Below are 19,518 nucleotides of genomic sequence, written 5' to 3'. Positions count from 1 at the left end.
CCATCGTGGCAGGTCAGGGCACCGTGCTGAGCTTTCCTGTCGTGCCCTTCATGGCCTCTTCTCCTTGTTTCCAGCTGGGATTTCCCTTGTTTAGGGGGGAATAGTGCAGTAGGACCCAGCTCCTCCAAAACCCCCTGCTTTGGATGAAGGCCATCCCAGAGGACAAGGCTGCCCCACTCACAGCAAGGACAGGGCCAAGTGAAGACAAGGGGACAGGGACAGGGCCACTGGTGCCTGGGTCCAGCCCAAGTCCCCACCCTGAGCATTTCCTGGCACCAGCCGTTCCCACCACCCTGGTGGCAGGATCTCCTCCGTGAGGGTTATTATCTTACCTATATATGTGTTTTTTTTAAGGAATTATTTGCCTACGTGGAGCCCGGCGCTGCAGCAGAACAGCGCAAACAGCCTTATCGAGGGCAGCGCTGCCGCAGGGCACTTCCTCGTGCACGGCTGCAGAACGGGGCCCTCCCTCACTGCCAGGGGGGTTGGCAGCCCCTGGCCTTCCCGCTGACCAGGCACCAGGGTGATGGACACCATACAACCCCAAGGAGAGGTTTTCTGGGATGTTTCCCCCCTGGCTCTGCAGCGGGAGAGCAGCGTGGCCAGGAGGGGTTCGGACTGAACTGAAAGGTCTTTAGCAGGACGGTTCTGCAGGGGAAGGGAGAGGACGGTGCAGTCATCAGCTGCATTTCCCTGGGCACAAACACTCCACCAGCATCTCGCTGCTCCCTAAATCCTGCCAGACCCAAGCATCCAAGCTCTGCGGAGAGACAGACCAGCCTTGACCTGAGATTCCCTCTCCCGGCTGCGGTCGCTGCCTCCCTTCTCCCCCCGGGCAGCCGGGAGCAGCCAAGGCCAAAGTCCCGGCAATCTCTGTTTTCCACTGAAGGCTGATAAGCCGCACAGGCACGGAACGGCAGCGATCCCCACCCATCCCAGTTTTGTGCAGAAGAGTCAATATTTAAACACAAGTTTGTTTCCTGGGTGGATAGAGGAGCGTTGGTGGGAGAAATCCCCGGCTCCATCCCGGGCGCCAGACACAAACCTCCTCCTTCCACCCCTTCATTTGTTCTCCCGACCACGTTTCACCCTGGATCCCCTCTCCTGTGGGGATGGGGCCCCATTGGCTGAGCTTCTTAAGCACCAGCTGCAGGGTCAAACACTTGCTAATGGGCAGCGATTTAAGGAATGCCCAGGCAGGGTTTGGGTTGTCTCCTTGCCTGCTCCTGGTGCAGACGCTGTCCTTGCGGTGGGACACCTCAAATGGAGTGTGGGACGAGAAGAACCAGGGATAGAAATGGGTAGAGGCGAGGAAATATTTAATCATCCTAAGAATGGCAGCCCCTGCTTCAAGGTAAGGCAGTGAACTGAAGGCTTTGAAACCTGTTTTTCATTTAAATTGAGTGAACAAAAACTATATTCAAGTGTTGTGTTTACAGCAAAGTTTGCGGGTCATAGAGAACTGGGCAGAAATTGCTGGCAGGAAGCTTGCTCTGGTGCAGGTTTAGGAAAATTCCTTAGGTAAATTCCTTAAGTAAATTCCTCAAAGGACAGGAAATAGCACTTCTCACTGCAGGGGCTGCAGCCAGGCTGTGCACAGGCTGCAGGGGGTTTCACAGGCATGTGACCAGCAGAAAGTGGCCTTAATTTGGAGGGTAAAGGTACATATTCCGGAGCAGGTGGTGTGTGATCTGGGAGATGCAGTGCCCAGTGTTGGAACAGGCAAAGGCTGGTGGGTGAGGATGCTGTGAGGGGGAAGATGGAGTGGCTGAGCCCACCTGACAGGTCTGACAGCAGCAAAGGGTCTCCAACATCCCTTCCAGAAGACCTCAGGGTCAATTTTAACTCCAAACCCCTAATCCCGTGTATATTGTCTCATGCAGCCAAGCCCTCTGCTGCCTCCACCCTCACTCCACATGCACCCAATGCAGTTTGCTCAGCCTAAACCTCCTGATCTTCCATGGAGGTGAGGAAAATCAGGGGGAAACTGAGTTTGTAACGGCTGGTTTAGCTCTGCTTTGGGGAAAAGACCAAAGGAAGTGCCTGTCTTAAACTGAAACCTTCCCTGAGAGAGCCTGCTATGCAGGAAAAAAAAAAAAATCACACTTAAAAAAAAAAAACCAGGAACACCCAAGAGTTGTTTTATAGCTGTATTTTGGAGCATAATTAAATCCTCTTTGAAATCATCTCTGGTGTTAGGGAACAGGTCCATGCATTATTTAACTTCTGTTACTGTAGCACAAATGGGGAGGGAGGAAGGGAGGGAGGGAGGACAGACAGGACCAACTTCACTACACCAAAGGGAGCTGGGTGGGGACTGCCAGTCCCAGCAAGTACCACCACTGTCCTGCAAACCCTGCCTGGGAAGTGTGGATCGACCCTGTCTGATGGAGAAAAACCCTGTGTGATGGCAGGCCGGGGTCCCCAGAGGACCAGGATGAGATGTGACCCCAGCTGGTGCTGCTGCAGCACACAGGAACCTGCTCATGGACCCCACAACCTCTTCCCAGGGAGTGCAGCATCACCTCTGTGCAAAAGACTGCTTCGTGGGGGAACCAAAATGGGGAAATCTGCCTGGCTGCCATCACAGCACAGACTGGTGCAAAAAAACTCTTGTCTGAGCACAAATCCTGCCCTGATGCCACCCGTGAGCTCTGCTACACACACAGAGCCAGCCGAGCTCCTGTGAGCCCTTGACCCCAATGTCTCGTGAGCCTTTGGCCAGCTCCAGGTTTGCTCCTTTATTCCAGGCAGCCCTGGACTGTGTGCCCCTGCTGCCCTGAGCCCTTGGTGTGCAGCACTGGCATCCAGTGCCTCCGTGTCCATCAGTAAGGGGGAATGCTGGGGTTTGGGAGCCCAGCAGGGCTCCTGGTGCTGCTGCCTGGGAGATGCCCATCAAAGCAGTCGGGCCAGTCCAACCCAGCTCCCCTCCCTGCCTGCCCAGCCCACACCAGCAGCTCTGCTGGATGAACCTTAAATACAAAAACCCCTCCCAAAGCCCTGACATCAGCAGCATATATCCCTCCCCAAGCACTCTCTCCATGTCCATGTCCCAACACTGCCCTGAGCTGAGCTGTACCTGTCTCTTTGGGACTCTGCTGTTCTTTGTAGTGGGATTGTTTCCCTTCTCTGTTTTGCTCCCAGGTGTTCAGGTACCCTTAAACCTTAAATATGGATCCCAGGTTGATCTTGCCCAGGATGAGCTCCCTGTCACACAAAGGTGTGCCCTCTCCAGAAAGATGAGGCAGGAGGGTGGTCACCTGGCATAACCTTTGCAGTGAGGTGACCTTGGATCTCCTGCTGCTTCTCAGCTTGGGCAGCACGAAGCAGTCTTTTTTCCCTGCAACTCCTTTAGTACCTGGGCATTTTCTGGATTCCTGGACTTCCCCAGTGACTCCAGAGCTACAGCCTGGACCAAAGAGACAAGACAACGCCCTTCTGCTCTCTCTGCTACACATCCCAGTCGAGACAGCCATGAGGATGGAGCTTTGGTCCAGCTGGAGCCTGAAGTCAGATGTCCAGAAGCCAGTCTGTCACTGGCCTTGCTGGAGAGGAGGTGCCAGTTCTGGCACCGTGGACTTCGGATCGGAGAATAGAAATATTACACATATCGAAACAAGCTTGGGGTTTCTGGAGGAGTCCACGTCCATCAGCTGTCCCTGCCCAGGATCAGTCGATGGGGAAGGAGGCAGCTGGGATGGGAGCCCTGCGGAAGAGCAAGCTGGAGCCACGGAACAGCTGCCCCTGTGGGGGAGAGTGAGCACAGGGTCAGGGCAGCTGTGCCGAGGGAACTGCAGCTGCTTTAGCAGGGATTGACTCGTGCCCAGGGCAGGGCTGAAAGGTCTGGGCACCCTGGGCTGCTGTGGAGGAGTAAGTGGTGTTTCAGCCCTGTGGGTGCTGGAGTCGGGCATTTCCCTCAGGGGTGATGGATGGAGAGGGGTAGAGACCTTTTGCTGCAATGCACTGGCTGAAAGTTTGCAGGCTGCAAGCTCGGGACAGGTAACGGGCAGACCAGCACTGCCACGGCTGGAACCAGCGCCAAACCAGAGGGACAGAAGCAGGTTACAGAGCACTTCTGGGGAATGCTGGAGACCTTGGGAAGGAGCAGAGGGAGCCCAAAGCCCAGCGTGTGCCCCGCTCCCTCACCTGAGCACTGAGGTACCTCCAGCAGTGGATCCAGGATGTGAAAGCGGGAGCGTAGGGAGGGAGGCCGGCGCGCAACCTGCGTGGCAACAAGGAACAGCTGAGGGATGTCACGTTATCCAGACAGGTAACACAAGAGCAGCAGTGAGTGTAAGTGAGGACACAGAAACAGTGTCTGCACTGGGCTGGCGGCCAAATGACCAGCTCGTTATTTACAATGCACCAGATCATGTAATTTAATTACCCCTGGAGTGTACAAACAAGGAGCGTTACCTGGATACGTTAAGAGTCCAGGACTGTATCTACTCCTTCAAGAGCCAGAAGACATTGAGAAAACACTCCACCAGCTGCTTGGATCCCTTTCCCATGAGCACAAATGCAGATTTCCTGCAGCAGTGGGATCGGGAAGGCAAGCCTGGTCCTGCTCCTGTCTGCACCCATCACTGCAGTAAGAGCTCTGCTTCCCTCGTGCCCCTCCCTGGAGCCAGCACGGTCCCTTTGATCCCTCTGCCTCCAGTCTAGCTCAGGCTGGACCACACCACCACGACTCTCCCTATTTCTCTCCACTTGAGCTTTTCTGCTGCTCGTGTCTGTGCCCTCTGATCTAAAATTATAAGCAACCTGGGACAGGAAACGAGCCAGCTCTGCGAGGTGCCACAGAGTTTATGGTTCTGTAGGAAAGCTTTACGGTCGTTAGCAGCGGGTTCAAACGAGGGGCTGCAAGAAAGGGAGGGAAAGCTTTAGATCTCAGTGTGAGGGACATACCCACAGTTGTTCACTGCCATGAGATCTCCCACGAGAAGGAATGGGTACGTCAGCATGCTCACAGCAATCTGAAAGCAGAGGAGAACAGTGGCCTCTCTAATGCTCACCATGTCAAAAAAGCTATCTCCAGCTTTTGCATGTTATCCTCATTTGGATGTAAAGTACAGACCAGCCTTTGTCCTCAGACCACAACCTCTCAGGTCCCAGATGGCAGGAAGAGGGGAAAGGACATGGCAGTTGCCTACATACCCCCATCACGAACTTTGTGTAGCTCCGGATCACTGACGCCTGGCTGAACTGCAAAGACAAACCACAGGGATTGTGGAGGAGGGGGATGACACCAGGCTGTCACAGTCACTGTGTGACACCCCCCTGTGCCTGAGGCGAAGGGCATGGGGCAGAGGAACAAGGCAAAAAGCAAACAGTGACCGTGCTGCACCCCAGCTGAGAATCTGGGAAGGCATTTGCTGTCAAATCAGATCCCCCAAACTGCAGGTGAGGCACAGCCCTGAGCAGACACAGCGCCTTCAGCCCTCTCACAGGGATGTACCCAAAGCCAGGTATCTGTATTAAATCAGCCCCTGCTTCCCAGTAACTCCTTCCAACTGCAGGTGCCTGGTCCAGACCCCAAACCCTCCACCGGGCACTTCCACTCACGTTATCGTCCACTGCGTAGGTGTTGATGAAGTGAGCCACGAGGTTGCAGCACCAGAGGAAGATGACATCCCCCAGGATGTGAGGGACTAAACCCCTGCAATGGCAAAAGGAGGGATGTGAGGTGCAGGAGGGTCCCAGTGCCACCTTCCGAGGTGCCCTGCCCTCCTTCCCTCCACCAGCACACAGGAAACTTACTCCTCAAAATGCATCTTTACTTTGGGAAGAACTTAAACAGAGAAGAAGATTTCAGGGAAGAGATCTCCCAGCCTTCACTCAGCTCTAGAGTGAGAAGTGTTTGCAATCTGTTGTTTGGGCATGGCTCAACTCCCCTTGTTCTATCCCAAAATCCCTCCTTGGCCCAACTCCTGCTCAGAAACCCAAGCAAGACACAGATGAAGTGGTTTCCATTTTTGCAGATGCTTTTTTGGATGCAGGATGAGAAGTTCATCTCATTGTGGAATCTCTCTTCTTTTAGAAATCAAAATGATAGGGACTGTTCCTGCACAACACACTCCACTGAAAAGTGGGATTAACTGGGGGCAGCACTTGTGTCCTTCTGATTTTTCCCAGTCCCTGCTGCTCCCAGGAGAACAGTTCTTTGGTTTATGCCTCCCACCAACACACCAGAGCTCCCAGCAGCGCCAGCAGCCCCAAACTTCTGCAGATAATGGCACTAAAAACATTAACAAAACATTCCAAAGGGTTTCTCCAGTTTGTTGGTGCTTTGGCAGCATCTGTTGCACCAGTGCAGCCATCGAGCACAGGGTCTCCTGCTTTTGCAGGGCTTGTTCCACCACAAGAGGATCCAGGTGTGTGTTAAAACTTGTGTTTCACCAGCAGATGTGGTCAGTTCTTCTGAAAATGAGCCTGTTGAGAGCCACACGAGCATTTGCTGGGCTGGAAAGAGCCAACTCCAAGCACTGATTTATTCATTTCTTCCCAAACATGACACTGCCTCTTGGAGCAGGAGACCAGTTTTGTTTCCTGCTGTGGTTGCTGCAGCAGCAGAGCAGCAATTGGGACTCTGATCCAGCGTGCTGTGCTGGCACTTTTTGTAGACAACCTCTGTATTTTCAAGGCCCTGGCAGCTCTGGGGATGCAGCTGAGGTCTCAGGGACCAAGCACAGCAGAAATCTTCAACAGAAGATCCACTGGCTTAAAAGATGTGAGACATGAGAGCAGCAGACAGGACAAAGAAATCAAAGCTCTCTGGTCCCAAAGAGATGGTCTGCTTTGTGTTTGGCTTTCAGCCTTAGTAAAAAACATCCTTTCTCTAACTCAAATTCAAGTCTGAAGCCCCTGAGCTGCTGCAGATACGATGGGGGTTTAATAAAGTCCAGAAACAGAAAGCTGGGCCAGGGGAGGCACATAAGGAAAATCTCACCGTTATGTTGATAGAGAATTGGATCGTTTGTTCCACTTGCAATAAGGATCTCATCCTTTTCTCCCCTCCAAAATAATGACAGATGCTGGCCCTGAGCTTATGGGATGCTGGAGACCAGGGAGAGAGCTGCAGAAAGGGACCAAACAAACCCAACAAGCCGAAGGCATCAGGCCTGAAAACCCCTCCTGAAACTTCAGAGCTGCCTTCACTATTATTGCCATAATAAAGTGAGTAGTACAGTTCTCACACCTGGTGAGATGTCCAACATCTGGACTAGGAATATTTTTGGAAGATGATGAAAAGCTGGAACAGCAACAGGCAGATGAGGAAGCCTGAATAATGTACAGTGATGTGACCCAGGGGGAGGAAACCCCAGTGCAAAGGACAAACCACCTTTGAGCTGACCATGCACAGCAGTTTCAGAGCTCAGGGAACATCCTTCTGGCCTGGCAGGAGCCTGCTGCAAATATGAGGAGAAGGGTGTGGACTTATCTCTAGCCAGGCACTCGTTCAGAGAGTGTGTGCTGCTATTATTGCTGGGTAGGGGTTGTAAGACCACAAGAAACAAGTGCAGTGTGATGATTTTAAGGGAGTGGATGTGCTGGGATTGCACCAGGAGGGCTCAGAGGAGAAACCCAGCAGTTTGGTCCTTCAGATGCAGTTTGTGTTCCCCTCACAGCAGTGGGATTTCCTAACAGGGTTATAGAGCATGTAGAACTTCAGAGCCCTCCTGAGACAGTTTGGGTTGTGTTAAAGCCTTTCCTGTGAACTATTAAGTTTAATTAGGCGACCAGGAGTGTTTATTTTATGTGGATGGAAGGGAATGTGGCGGCTGCTTTCATATCACTTCCTTGGGAGGTGGAGGGTTGTGGGCAGGTTGCTCCAACCAAACCCCACACTCAGGGACTATCCCAGAGGAACCTGGATTTAATGGAGGAGATGTGGAGCTGCACAGCTTAGCTGAGAAGATGCAGTGACACTCAATTGATGGGGACTCTGCAGACCCCCAGCCCTTTCCTCACGAGACCCCCATGATTGCTTCCCTCTTCCTGATGCATTCAGGTTTCATTTGGAGGCCCACATTTTGTCATTGCAGAGCCAAAGGCATCCTGAAAACCCCTCCTGAAATTTCAGAGCTGCCTTTACTATTATTGACATAATACAGTGACTTATCTCCCCACCACAAGCAGAGATGGCAGGTGGTTCTTCTTTTGTGTAGATGTGAAAAAGAAAGGCAGGAAGCATTAATTAAGGCTTCAAGCAAAAAGGTGTCCACTAAACTTCCATTTCAGTGATGCCACCAATTTGCCACCTTCCTGAAAGCAGCTGGAAGCATCTTTCAGCTCCTCCTGGTCCAGGCAGGAACACTGCTGAGCCAAGGCAGCCTCACACTCCCAACCACACAGGTAAACCTGCTGCCATCAGCTCATTACAAGCACCCACTGTGCCCTGCAGAGCAATGTGCTGCTTATCCAGGCCCTGGCTTTCATTTCAACAAGGGATCTTATTGTTGCACTTGATCTTGGTGCCTGTTGCACAAACAAATGCTCTAAATGGTTCACTGAAACACAAAGAAGGGTTAAGGGAAAAAGAAAGATAAGAAAAAATACAGGGTTTCCTCTGGGTTCTGAAGGTTTGATTGAAGATAAGATCTGGGGCAAACTTAATGCCCAAACTGGAGCCCTGTCAAAGGCACAGATTTAATCTGTGCTCAGGGGGGGGATGTGAGAGTCCCTTGGTCAGACAAGGTTTCAGCTCAGTGTGGCTCTGGCTGAGGTTGGCAGAGCAGCCAGGAGAGCCATCGGTGTCTTTGGACTGTGGGAGAAAATATTTAAACAACTCACGTACACAAAGAATCCCAGGATCCCTTCTTCCTTAAATATCCTGCCAATGGCACTGAACACACCACTGCCAAGAAAGGAAAAGAGCTGTGAGCGTGCAGGGGTTGTTCCATCCCTGCCCTGTGCAGCTTCACATGCAGCCCCCAGCCATAGCAGTGTCTCCCCAGCCATCATTCCAGCTTGTTCTCCTCAAACCAGGAAGGTCTGAGGGAAGGAAGGTCGTGTCTGCACTCTCCAATAACACCCAGGACAACACTCACCCTGCAGACAACTGTTTAATGCTGAAGATACAAGAGCTCTGCATGGCTTTGTGTGAGTGGACACAAGTGCCACAACCACAGCACATAACATGGTTTGATCAGGCTGATTCTCAGCCCAAGGACCCTGTCCTGCCTTTGGGAACTCACACTGGCTGTCATGGGTTAGCTGCAATCCTCTAGCACACTTCCATGTGGCTGCAGAGGGCCAGGTATTGCTAGAAAAGACTTGGAAAAATCCTGCAATGCTTTGTATTATCTACTCTGCCTCCCTGCTGCCTTCCCTTTCCATTAACACATAAAGCAAAAAGGCAGGAGAATCGCTGTGTGATCAGCAAGGTGTGTTACACCCCCAAAACCCCACAGGCACAAGGTGGAACAGAGGTGTGACAGACCCAGCCTTCCCATGTCCCCTCACCCTGCAGTCATCCACCCTCTAACCACAGCTCAGATTCATTTTTTGCTCTCCCAAACCTCCTGGGTTGCTGTATTTCTCATGGCATGAGAGCACCTGGCACCCCTGACCCCCCAGACCCTCCAGAGGTGCAGCCACTCACCTGTACTTGACTTCCCGGCCCACAAACTGGACCATGCAGCGCATGGAGATCACTGGGAGGAAAGAAACACAGGGTTGGTAAAGAAACAAATCCAGTTTGGCTTGCAATGGATGTGAAGGAAAATTCAGCCTGACCCTTCTGCTCTCCCTTCCCTCAACTCACAGCACGTCCAGCTCCTCTCAGTGCTCCTCATCACTTCAAGACTCATTAGAAACGGGTGCCTTTGCTGAGCCTGTAAGTGGTGGGAAGGATTTTGTAGAATCACAGAGAGGTTTGGGCTGGAAGGAACCTCATAGATGATCTTTTTCCAAACCTCCTGCCACGGGCAGGGACACCTTCCACTAGCCCAGGTTGCTCCAAGCCCTGTCCAACCTGGCCTTGGACACTTCCAGGGATGNTTTTGGTTTTGTTTTTTGTTTTGGTGGGGTTTTTTTGTTTTGTTTTGTTTTGGAGGTTTTTTTGTTTGGTTGTTTTTTGGTTTTGTTTGTTTGTTTGTTTGTTTTGAGTTTTTTGTTGGTTTTTTTTGTTTTCCTTGTGGTTGCGGTTTGTGTCCTTTGTTTTTTTGTTTTTTTTGTTTTTCGATTTTTGAGTTTGGTTGTTTTGTTTTAGTTTGGGTTTTGTTTGTTTTTTTTTTTGTTTTGTTTTGCTTTTTTTTGTTTTTTTGTTTGGTTTTTGGTTTTGTGTTTGGTTGTTTGGTTTTTTTTTTTTGTTTTGTTTTCGTGTTTTTTGTTTTGTTTTGTGTTTTTTTTTTTTTGCTTTTTTGTGGTTTTTTTTTTTTTGTGGTTGTTTTTTTTTGTTTTTTTTTTTTTTTTTTTTTTTTTTTTTTTTTTTTTTTTTTTTTTTTTTTTTTTTTTTTTTTTTTTTTTTTTTTTTTTTTTTTTTTTTTTTTTTTTTTTTTTTTTTTTTTTTTTTTTTTTTTTTTTTTTTTTTTTTGTTTTTTGTTTTTTATTTTATTTGTTTTGTGTTTTTTTTTTTTTTTTGTTTTCTGTCTTTCGTTTTTATTTGTTTTTTTTTTTTTTTTTTGGTTTTTGTTTTGGTTTTTGTATTTTGTTTTGTTTTCTTGTTTCTTTTTTTGGTTGTTTTTCTTTTTTTTTTGTTTTGTTTTAGTTTTGTTTTTTGGTTTTTGTTTTGGTTTTTGTTTTGTTTTTGTTTTGTTGTTTTTGTTGTTTTGGGTTTTTTTGGTGGTTTTTTTTGGGTTTTTGTGTTTTTTCTTTATTTTTTTGTTTTGTTGGTTTTGTTTTGTTTTTGTTTTGTTTTTTTTGTTTTTGTTTGTTTGGTTTTGGGGTTTGTTTTTGTTTTTGTTTGTTTGTTTTTTGTTTGGGTTTTTTGTTTTATTTTTATTTTTGTTTTGGTTTTTTGTTTTTTTTTTGTTTTTTTGGGGTTTTTGTGTTTTTTTGTTTTGTTTGTTTGTTTTTGTTTGTTTCTTTGTTTGGTTTTTTCTTGGGTTTTTTTGTGTGTTTTTGTATTTTTTCTGTGGGTTTTTTTGGTTTTTTTTGGGTGGGTTTTTGGCTTTTTTTGTTTGTTTGTGGGTTTTGTGGTTTTTTTTTGTTTTTTTGTGGGTTTTTTTGGTTGGTTTTTGGGCGGGTGTGGTTTTTTTTTGTTTGGTGGTTGTTTTTGTTTGGTTTGTTGGTTGTGGTTTTTTGTTGGTTTTTGTTTTTTTGTTTTTTTGTTTGCGTTTTTTTTTTGTGTTTTTGTTGTGTTTTTTTGTTTGTGTGTTTAGGGTGGTGTTGGTTCTTGTTTTTTTTTTCTTTTTCTTTTTGTGTGTGTGTTTTGTGTTTGTTGTTCATTCTTTGTTTCTGGTTGGGTTTTTTTGGTTTTTTTTTTTGTGTTGTGTGTTCGGGTTTTGGTTTGTGTTTTTTTTTTTTTTTTTCTCCTGAGTCCCTCCGCTCCGTGGAGCTGGCCATGGCCATGCTCCAAGAGAAGCGGCGCCCACTGGATGGGGTCTCACTGCCTCCGTCCTCCCCCACGCTCTTCTTCCTCTCAGCAGGTGGGGTCCGCTTGAGAAGAATGGACATCCTCCGGAAGAAGCCCCTATCCTTCTCCACCTCATGCAGGTCCTGCACTGACTTGGACTTGGCTGCCAGCCCGATAGGCCGGTCCCTCCGCAGTTCCAGGGGCACACCAGCTGGTGTGGGACGGTAGATGCCCTCATCAGAGACTGGGGGGCTGGCCAGGTGCCGGTCCTCAGAGCGGGAACGGGTGAGGAGCTTTAGACCCCGGGTGAGGGATGATTCCCGGCCCCTCTTGAACTTGGCCTCGAAGACCTCCTCCGAGTCGATGTCCTGGATGATCAGGGAGCTGGAGGAGCTGGTGGGCTTCACCTCCCTCCTCAATACCGGTGCTGGTGTAGGCGGCTTTGCAGGGCTGGCTGGTGGGGTCTCCTTGATGGTTGATGGAGTCTCCTTGATGGTTGATGGAGTCTCCTTGATGGTTGGTGGGGGCTCCTTGGTGGTTGGTGGGGGCTCCTCAGTGGCCGGTTCCCCAATTTGCGTGGCTCCCATGGCTTGCATCATCTTGGCGTAGGAAGACTTTATGTGGGTTTGGGGGCCAGGGGCAGGGGTCTGTGGTGGGATGGGTGCTCCCGTCCTGGCAGCCCCCTCCCCACTGGGTCCAACAGCCTTTGTGGATGACTTCTCCTGCTCCCTGTCCATGGGCTTCTTCCCCGTGGTGGTAGCAGCCATGCTGGCCCCAGGCTGGCTGTGTTCCTCAGGGATGTGTCTCCTTCCAGAGCCGGCCTTGGCAGGGGGAGCCTGGGGGACAGTGGTCTCTGCTGCAGGGGGTGTTGGTGGGCTTGCAGTGTCTGACGTCACTGTGGGCCGAGCATCAGAGAGGGCCGAGAGTGAGGGGGACTCCTTGAGCTGCTGGGCCTCTAGGCAGGCCACTGGGATCTCCAGGGGTGCACCAGAGCGTCGGTGCCGGACAACAGGCTCGGCATCCCCATGGCTGAAAGAGCTGCTCTTCTGCAGCCGGAACTCAGAGGGGAGGAGGCGCGGTGAGGTGGCCTCACTGGAGGCTGCCCGCACCAGCCTTGGCACTGCTGGTGCCTCCAACCGGCCTGGCCGCGGGACTTTTTTGTCAGGGCCAACCCCCAGGGTCTCCAGGAGGGGACCCCGCAGGCCACTGACCTTGCTGTCCCCAGAGCTGCCCCGCAGCAGCCGCTGGCGCATCAGCTCTAGGCGCTGGGCATGATCATCCTCCCCCCAGGTCACCTTCCGGCGAGGCAGCTCCATGGAGGCTGCCTTGGCCAGGGCCCGGCGGGAATCCCGCACCACTCCAGCCCCTTCCTCAGTCCCAGGGGACTGTTGGAGCAGTAGGGCGCTATCGGCAGATCCGCCTCTCTTCAGCTCTCCCCGACGGGCACTCCCTGGGGACTCCAGACTGGAACCCTTCCTCATGGCTTTGCGAGGGTACTCGGGCCTCTTCTGGGCTTCAGGGGCTTCTTCATCAGAGGAGCCAGGCGCCTCCACCTCTGCACACGGTCGCCGTGGCCCAGCACCCCTCGGCCGCTTCCCCAGGAACACTCCGGGCTTCCCTGTGCCCTGGCTCTGCCACTCCATGGCGGAGACCTCCCCCTCTGGCTGCAGCCCCTCAGATGGCCCAATGGTTTCATCATCCGTGGGTATCTCATTGAGCGACATGCGGGAGCCAGAGAATTCCACCTGGTGTGGCATGGGAATGAAGGGCAGCTCATCCAGGTCATCTGAGTCTGAGGAGGATGACAGTGCTGGTGACTCCTTGAGGTGCCGGGGCACAGCGATGGAGAGGTGGTTGGACGTGTCCTCGAGTAGCTCTGGGATCGGCCGCAGCACCATGTTGCACTTGTAGCTGATCTGTGAGCGCTGCAGCCAGCAGAGAGGGCTGGATCAAGCCCAGGTGCATGGCATGGCATGGCATGATCCTGCCGGTGCACATCACCCCATCCTGCCCAGCACACAGCCCTGCCCGCTCCCTTGCTCCCCAGCCCCTGCCTTCACCTGCCATTTCCGACGGGAGAGGAAGAGCTTGAGGTGGTCGGTGCTGATGACCTTCCCCTTGGCCAGCGTCTGTGGGGTGAGAGGACAGCGGTGTCCCATGGAGCCTGCAGCAGGCTCAGGGAACCCCATGGCCGCTTGGCGCTAGTCCCTGCCCAAACTCACCTTAAACCAGGGATGCTCCAGGGTCTGCTCTGCATTGGGTCTCCTGTGAACCAACACCACTGGGTGAGAACCATCCAGGCTTAGGGGCTTTGGCCAGAGGGGTAAGGGCAAGAGGGTCTGGTTGCCCGTACTGCACCCAGGTAGGGCTGTGCAGCCAGCTTGCCCTTGGGCATCCTGATGCGCAGGGATCCCCACCTTCCCTCGAGCACAAGGCTCATGCTGGAGAGGCAGGGGATGGGGAAAGAGGACCCTGCAGCACTCACAGCCTGTCGTTGACCAGCACTTTGATGACGAAGCCCTTGGCTTCCCGGGTGAGCCCCTGGAACATCCTCTCCTCAAAGGCCACATTGTAGTTGCGGATGTTCATCAGCGTTGTCTTGTCGTTCTCTCCCACAAAAGGGGAAATCCCCGTCAGGCTGCCAAGGAGGAGATACTGTCATTGGGCCGTGGGGACATGGGAAACAGCATGAGAAGTACAGGAGACTGAGGACAGGACCTCACACCCCAGCCCTGGTGCCAAGGGGAGAGCAGAGGCAGGAGCAGCTGGGGAGGAGGCTGAGTCTGCAAGGACTCATGTGCATGATCACATCCTCAGCTCTGGAACTGGTGAGGGTATGGGAAGGGTGTCCCTCCCATGAGGGCACACCAGGGCACTTACCAGAGGTATGCGATGACCCCCACAGGCCTGTGGAGAGAACAGTTATTGCACATCATGAGCCCTCTGGGGTGCAGCCCCTGCTGACGTAGCAGGGAGCCTACCAACCACCCCAGGGCCACCCTTACCAGATGTCAGTGACACTGGAGACAGGGGTCTGGTTGACGATCTCAGGGCCCACGAACTCGGGGGTGCCATACTTGCAGTACTGTGGCTCCTCAGGCGTCAGTTCCTGTGCATTGCCGAAGTCGCAGATCCGGACCTGCTCGCTGCTCAAATCTGCCATCAGGAGGTTTTCTGGCTACAGGACAGTGCAGAGCAGAGTGGAGCTTGGCAGGATGCAGGGGCTTTCCCTGGTGCTCTTGGCACTGGGGGCAATGCCTCCCAACTATATACAGGAATGTTCCCTGTCAGCAGGACCAAGCCCCTGACAGTGCACCAGGAGCCCTTCCCTCAGGGCACAGGGCAGGAGGGGTCTGTAAAGGCCTACACTCACTTTGATATCCAGGTGCAGGACGCTGTGCTGGTGCAGGTAGCAGATCCCTTCCAGGACCTGCCGCATGTAGGACCGAACCTGCAAGAGAAGGACTGAGGAGGATGAGCACTCTGAGCATGGGTCAGCCCCACACTAGCCCTGCGAAGAGGAGAGTGTGGGCTGTAGCCCCCTCAGTAGCCTGATACAATGAACATTGCATATCTCTAGGCTGAAACAGATCCCAGTGTCCCCAGAATCCCTCCCTTCTCCATCACTTTGCCCCCACAGCATTTACTCACCTCTGACTCACAGACCGAGGGCTTCCTCACCATCCTGTCCAGCAGCTCTTCCTCAGCACAACTGGGTCCCAGTCAAGGAGCACAGAAATTCCATGCTCAATTGTGCCCTGCATCCAGTTCCTCTGCACCCATTCTGCCCACCCATTCCCCCAAAAGCCACCTCTCATCCCCTGTGCAGCGCACTCCTGGGGCAGTGCCTGGAGGATACAGCTCCATGACTATTATGACTGCATTCTTCTTCTCAAAGGCATCATGGAAGAAGACGATGCGCTCGTGGTCCAGCTGCGAGAGAATGTGCAGCTCCCGCCGCGCTGACTGCTTGGCCTTGGTCCTCCCAGGGATGAACTTGGCGGCAAAGTCCAGCCGGCTGCTCTTCTCTGTCACCCTCCGCAGATAGGAGAAAGCCCCCCTGCAATGCAGCAGTAGGGGCAAGGGAGGATAAGAAGGTGGGCAAGCAAGAGACACCCCCCCTTCCCTGAGCAGCTGGTGCAGGCACTCACTCTGCAGGGAGCTGCCCACAGCTCTCCATGACCATCCATGGAGAGACCCCAAGCCTGGCTTTTTTCTGGCTACCTCAGCTCCCCACCCTAAGCTAGCACTGGAGTATCCATTGACACCTGAGAGCAGCCCCAGCACACCAGGATGTGGGGTACTATGGAGCTCAGTTCCCCATGTTGGAGCCCCAGGGTGCAGCCTGGCTTCAGCAACCCTGTCCCTGTGGTTTCTGGGGTGCCCCCTCATGCCAGCAGACACGTACCTTCCAATCTCCTCGTGCACATCGTAGTAGTCAGTCAGGCGTTGTGCCTTGTGCAGTGCATCCTCCTCCATGGCAGCATCAGTACTGGGCTGGACTGGGGGAAGGAAAGGCACTGGCATGGGGCAGGCCAGGCACCCAGGCTCTATCCCCAAGGGCTGGGGGGCCAGTCAGTCGTACCTGCCTGCACCACCAGCTCTGCCTTGCAGGAGACCTCCCCAGCCAGGTTCTTGGCCGTGCAGGTGTAGACACCACTGTCAGGTTCGGCGGCACCCAGCACCACCAGCGAGCACTCGTTGTCCTCATATACGAAGCTCAGGTGGCTGCTTTCCTCCAGCAGCTCCCCATCCTGAGGGTGGCAGGGGTGTTGGGGACATCCTGTCCCATCCCTGACCAGCTCCCACCGCCCTTTCCCCATAGTTAGGGATGGGGCACACCCTGCATCACCAGGGTTGAACACAACCCTGAAATCCCAGTGCAGCATCCCAGGTGAGGCAGCATGCAGGTCCAGTGGGTCTGTGGGTCAGGAAATGGTTGGGAGCTCCCGGCCCACCTTGTACCACATGATGTCCGGCAGCGGTTTTCCCTCCACCACCACAGCGAAGCGCGGTGTCTCCCCTTCTTGGACATCAATGTCCTCCATGATGGTCTCAAAGCGTGGTGCCTCTGCCAAGAGACAGGGCATGGGGCACCACGGGACAGTGTCACTCCCCTACCACTGGCAGGGGGTGTATGGCTGTGGGGCACTGCAAGGAAGTGTCAGCTCATGGTGTAGGTGCATGGAGTAACATGGGGCTGTGCCACCCCAATGCACATGGGAGCGGGACATTACGGGGCAGGCCACCAAAGGCATGTGCCTGCAGCACCATGGGGCAGTTCCCCATTGCTGTGGGGCACTGTGAGGCAGTGCCACTGCCAGCACACAGGCATGGGGCACTGTGGTACTGCATCTTCCATTACATGTGGATGTGGGGTACTGTGGGGCAGAGCCGCCAATCACAACTCTGTGGAACATTCTGGAGGGGTCCTCTATGGCTTTTGGCACTGGGGGCAGTGCGTCCCAACTATATACAGGGATGGGACACCCTGCAGCAGTGCTATCCGTGGCATATGGCTGAGGGACACCATGGGGCACTGCCTCTCCATGCACATGGTCATGGGGTACATGGGACACTTCTGCCCAGGTCAGATGGGTATGGGACATTAAGCAGCAGTATCAGTGCATGGTTCATGGTCTCTCAACCCCATGGGTCATCACCACGCTATAGAGCAGCATCCCCATATGAGTGTGGAGCACTGAGGACCAGTGTCATGCTATGGGGCAGTGCTCTAATGGCATATGGGCATGTGGCACCATAGACCAGTGCTACCCTGTAGGGCAATGTCCCCGCCCATGGTATATGGGCTTGGAGTACTGTAGGGTGATGCACTGTAGGGTGGAGGGACACAGCCCCTCAGTGTGGGGGCACCTACCTGCAAGGTGGAGGCGGAGGGTGCAGCGGGCAGTGCCGTGACGGTTGCTCACCTCGCAGGTCAGCAGCCCTGCAGCCCCTCGGCCCACATGCAGCAGCCGCAGGCAGTGCTGGTCGTCATCCGGCATTGTCACTTCGCATGTGCCTTCCAGCTCTCCCAGCACCTGCCCACCCCTGTGGGCACACCAGCTGCCACATCACAGCTCCACAGGCAGCCCCAGACCCACTACCCCACTGATCCCACTCCAGAGGCTCATGACCACCTCCTGACCCACAGACAGCCCCAGTCCCCACCCTGCACTCCCACAAACTGCTCACACCCCATTGTTAGTTCTGCCTTCTGAATGGCTCTTCCCCTTAAAACCCCACAGACAGCATCTCATCCCCCCCCTCCTCCCCAGCTCTGCACAGCCCTGAACATCACTGTTGTGTGCACCTCCTGCCCAGCCCCAGGGAAGGAGCCACACACACACACACATACACTGTGGGCTGTATAGGAAGCTGGTAGGGAAGCCCCTCTTTATGCATCCCGTGGAATGATGCTGGGCCATCTCCTACCTCTTCCAGGTGGCAGTGGCCTCCACATGGTTGATGGTGATGGTAACAGAGGCTGGCTGGCCCTCCACTACATACACAACGTCAGGCTTGTCCAGGATGACCGGTGCCTCCTCCAGGTAGGGACCTGTCACATGCATTGTCACCACCCCGCCAGACCCCATGCCGCCCAGCCCTGGGCAGCTTACCACCTGACAAGGGACAGAGACCTCCACCACAACTACCCAACCCCTCCCCACTGCCCTTCTCACCCCGGTCCAGGAGCTGCACAGGCCCCACAGGCGGGGATGGCTTGCTGTTGGTCTTGGGGGTGGCAGTGATGACACGGAAGAGGTACTGGGCACCCTTGGTCAGCCCATGCACTGTGTAGGTGGTCTCCTGCACGCCGGTCACCAGCACCACCCACTGCATTGTGCCCAGCACTTGCATTTGCACTGTGTAGGTCACTGAGTTGGGGTCTGCAGGGGAAGAGAGTCAGTGCAGAGGCCCCAGTATTGGGCTAGCCCATAGGCCCCATCACGGCATTACCCACCCCCTGCCCCCTCACCTATGGCAGTGTCCAGCCACTTGGGTTTGTTCCAGGTCAGAGTGATGACTCTACCAGTTACTGAGGCCACGGTGGGGGGCCCATCTGGGGGGGTTGGCACCACATCTGCATGGGGAAGTGGACAGGGATGTGAGTATGGCCACTGCCCCCACTCCTCAGGGCATCTACCTTACACCCTGGAAGATGCTGGCTGAGGGGATGGATGAGGCCAATAATTCTCCCTGGTTCCCTGGTTGGGGGTCAGCCTGGCAGCCCTTGTGGAATTGGTGCTGCCAGCAAGCCTCATGTGGGACCTGAGGGTCCAGGGATGGGTCCTGACCCCACAAGATGAGAACTGTACTGCTGGCCCCACAGTCCCCTCCAACCTGAACCGCCCTGTGATCATAAGCCCCTAAGATCTCACGACAGCAACAGGGCACAGCCTGGCAGGGTGGCATAAAGTTGCTGCACATCCCCAGTGGTGCCCGCTTCTGCTTACCAGTGACATAGAGGTGTGCATAGCACGTGGCCTTCCCCACTTTGTTGGCGATGACGCTTTTATAGACACCAGCATGTGCACGGCTGACAGCTGTGAACACCAGGCGATGGATGTCCTTATCTGGTGGGGAACAGGAGGACACAGGTAAGACCTTACCAGCTAAGCGACACAGAGCTCCCCTCCCTGCCTCATGGGCCATAAATGTCTGGGGGTTGATGCCTTCTCCCAGGGTGTTCCCCCTTCTTCCACCCCAGGTGGAGGAACCCCAGTGGGCGAAGAGGGCAGTGGGGAGTCCTACACTGCATCATCTTGCGGTCATCGGTGCTGTCAATACGGGAGCCATTGTGGTACCAGGTGATGGAGGGGTAGGGCATCCCGGCCACCTGGCACTCTAGCACAGCCTCCTTCGACTCCACCACATCCAGGTTGTGCAGTGGCTTCAGGAAATCAGGCATGGTGAAGCACTCTGTCTCTGTCTCCACCTGTTCTGGCTCCTCCGGGATGGATGGCATCTTCTCCAGCTTGGAGCTGCAAAAGCCCTCA

General features: G+C 53.5%; 1 protein-coding gene across 1 annotated transcript; it reads right to left on the bottom strand.

Moving 5' to 3' along the window:
* Nucleotides 1-2,136: 2,136 nt before the first annotated feature.
* Nucleotides 2,137-19,508, bottom strand: LOC113991991 (striated muscle preferentially expressed protein kinase; the record flags this gene model as incomplete). The annotated part of the gene is made up of 25 exons (XM_039379678.1): nucleotides 2,137-3,744; nucleotides 4,147-4,222; nucleotides 4,909-4,976; nucleotides 5,158-5,205; nucleotides 5,566-5,659; nucleotides 8,798-8,857; nucleotides 9,605-9,761; nucleotides 11,484-13,443; nucleotides 13,579-13,647; nucleotides 13,741-13,783; nucleotides 14,004-14,156; nucleotides 14,399-14,425; nucleotides 14,524-14,696; nucleotides 14,892-14,969; nucleotides 15,170-15,230; nucleotides 15,378-15,578; nucleotides 15,927-16,020; nucleotides 16,104-16,272; nucleotides 16,477-16,589; nucleotides 17,397-17,569; nucleotides 17,954-18,077; nucleotides 18,202-18,408; nucleotides 18,498-18,602; nucleotides 18,976-19,095; nucleotides 19,274-19,508. Coding segments are annotated over 25 exons (4,683 nt in total), but the record flags the coding sequence as incomplete, so codon positions are not given.
* Between the last annotated feature and the right edge of the window lie 10 nt (nucleotides 19,509-19,518).

The sequence above is a fragment of the Pipra filicauda genome, unplaced genomic scaffold (assembly GCF_003945595.2).
Source record: "Pipra filicauda isolate LSUMZ 115617 unplaced genomic scaffold, ASM394559v2 scaffold172_size1731463_pilon, whole genome shotgun sequence".
Lineage (NCBI taxonomy): Eukaryota > Metazoa > Chordata > Aves > Passeriformes > Pipridae > Pipra > Pipra filicauda.
This window is presented reverse-complemented; position numbering and strand designations above follow the sequence as displayed.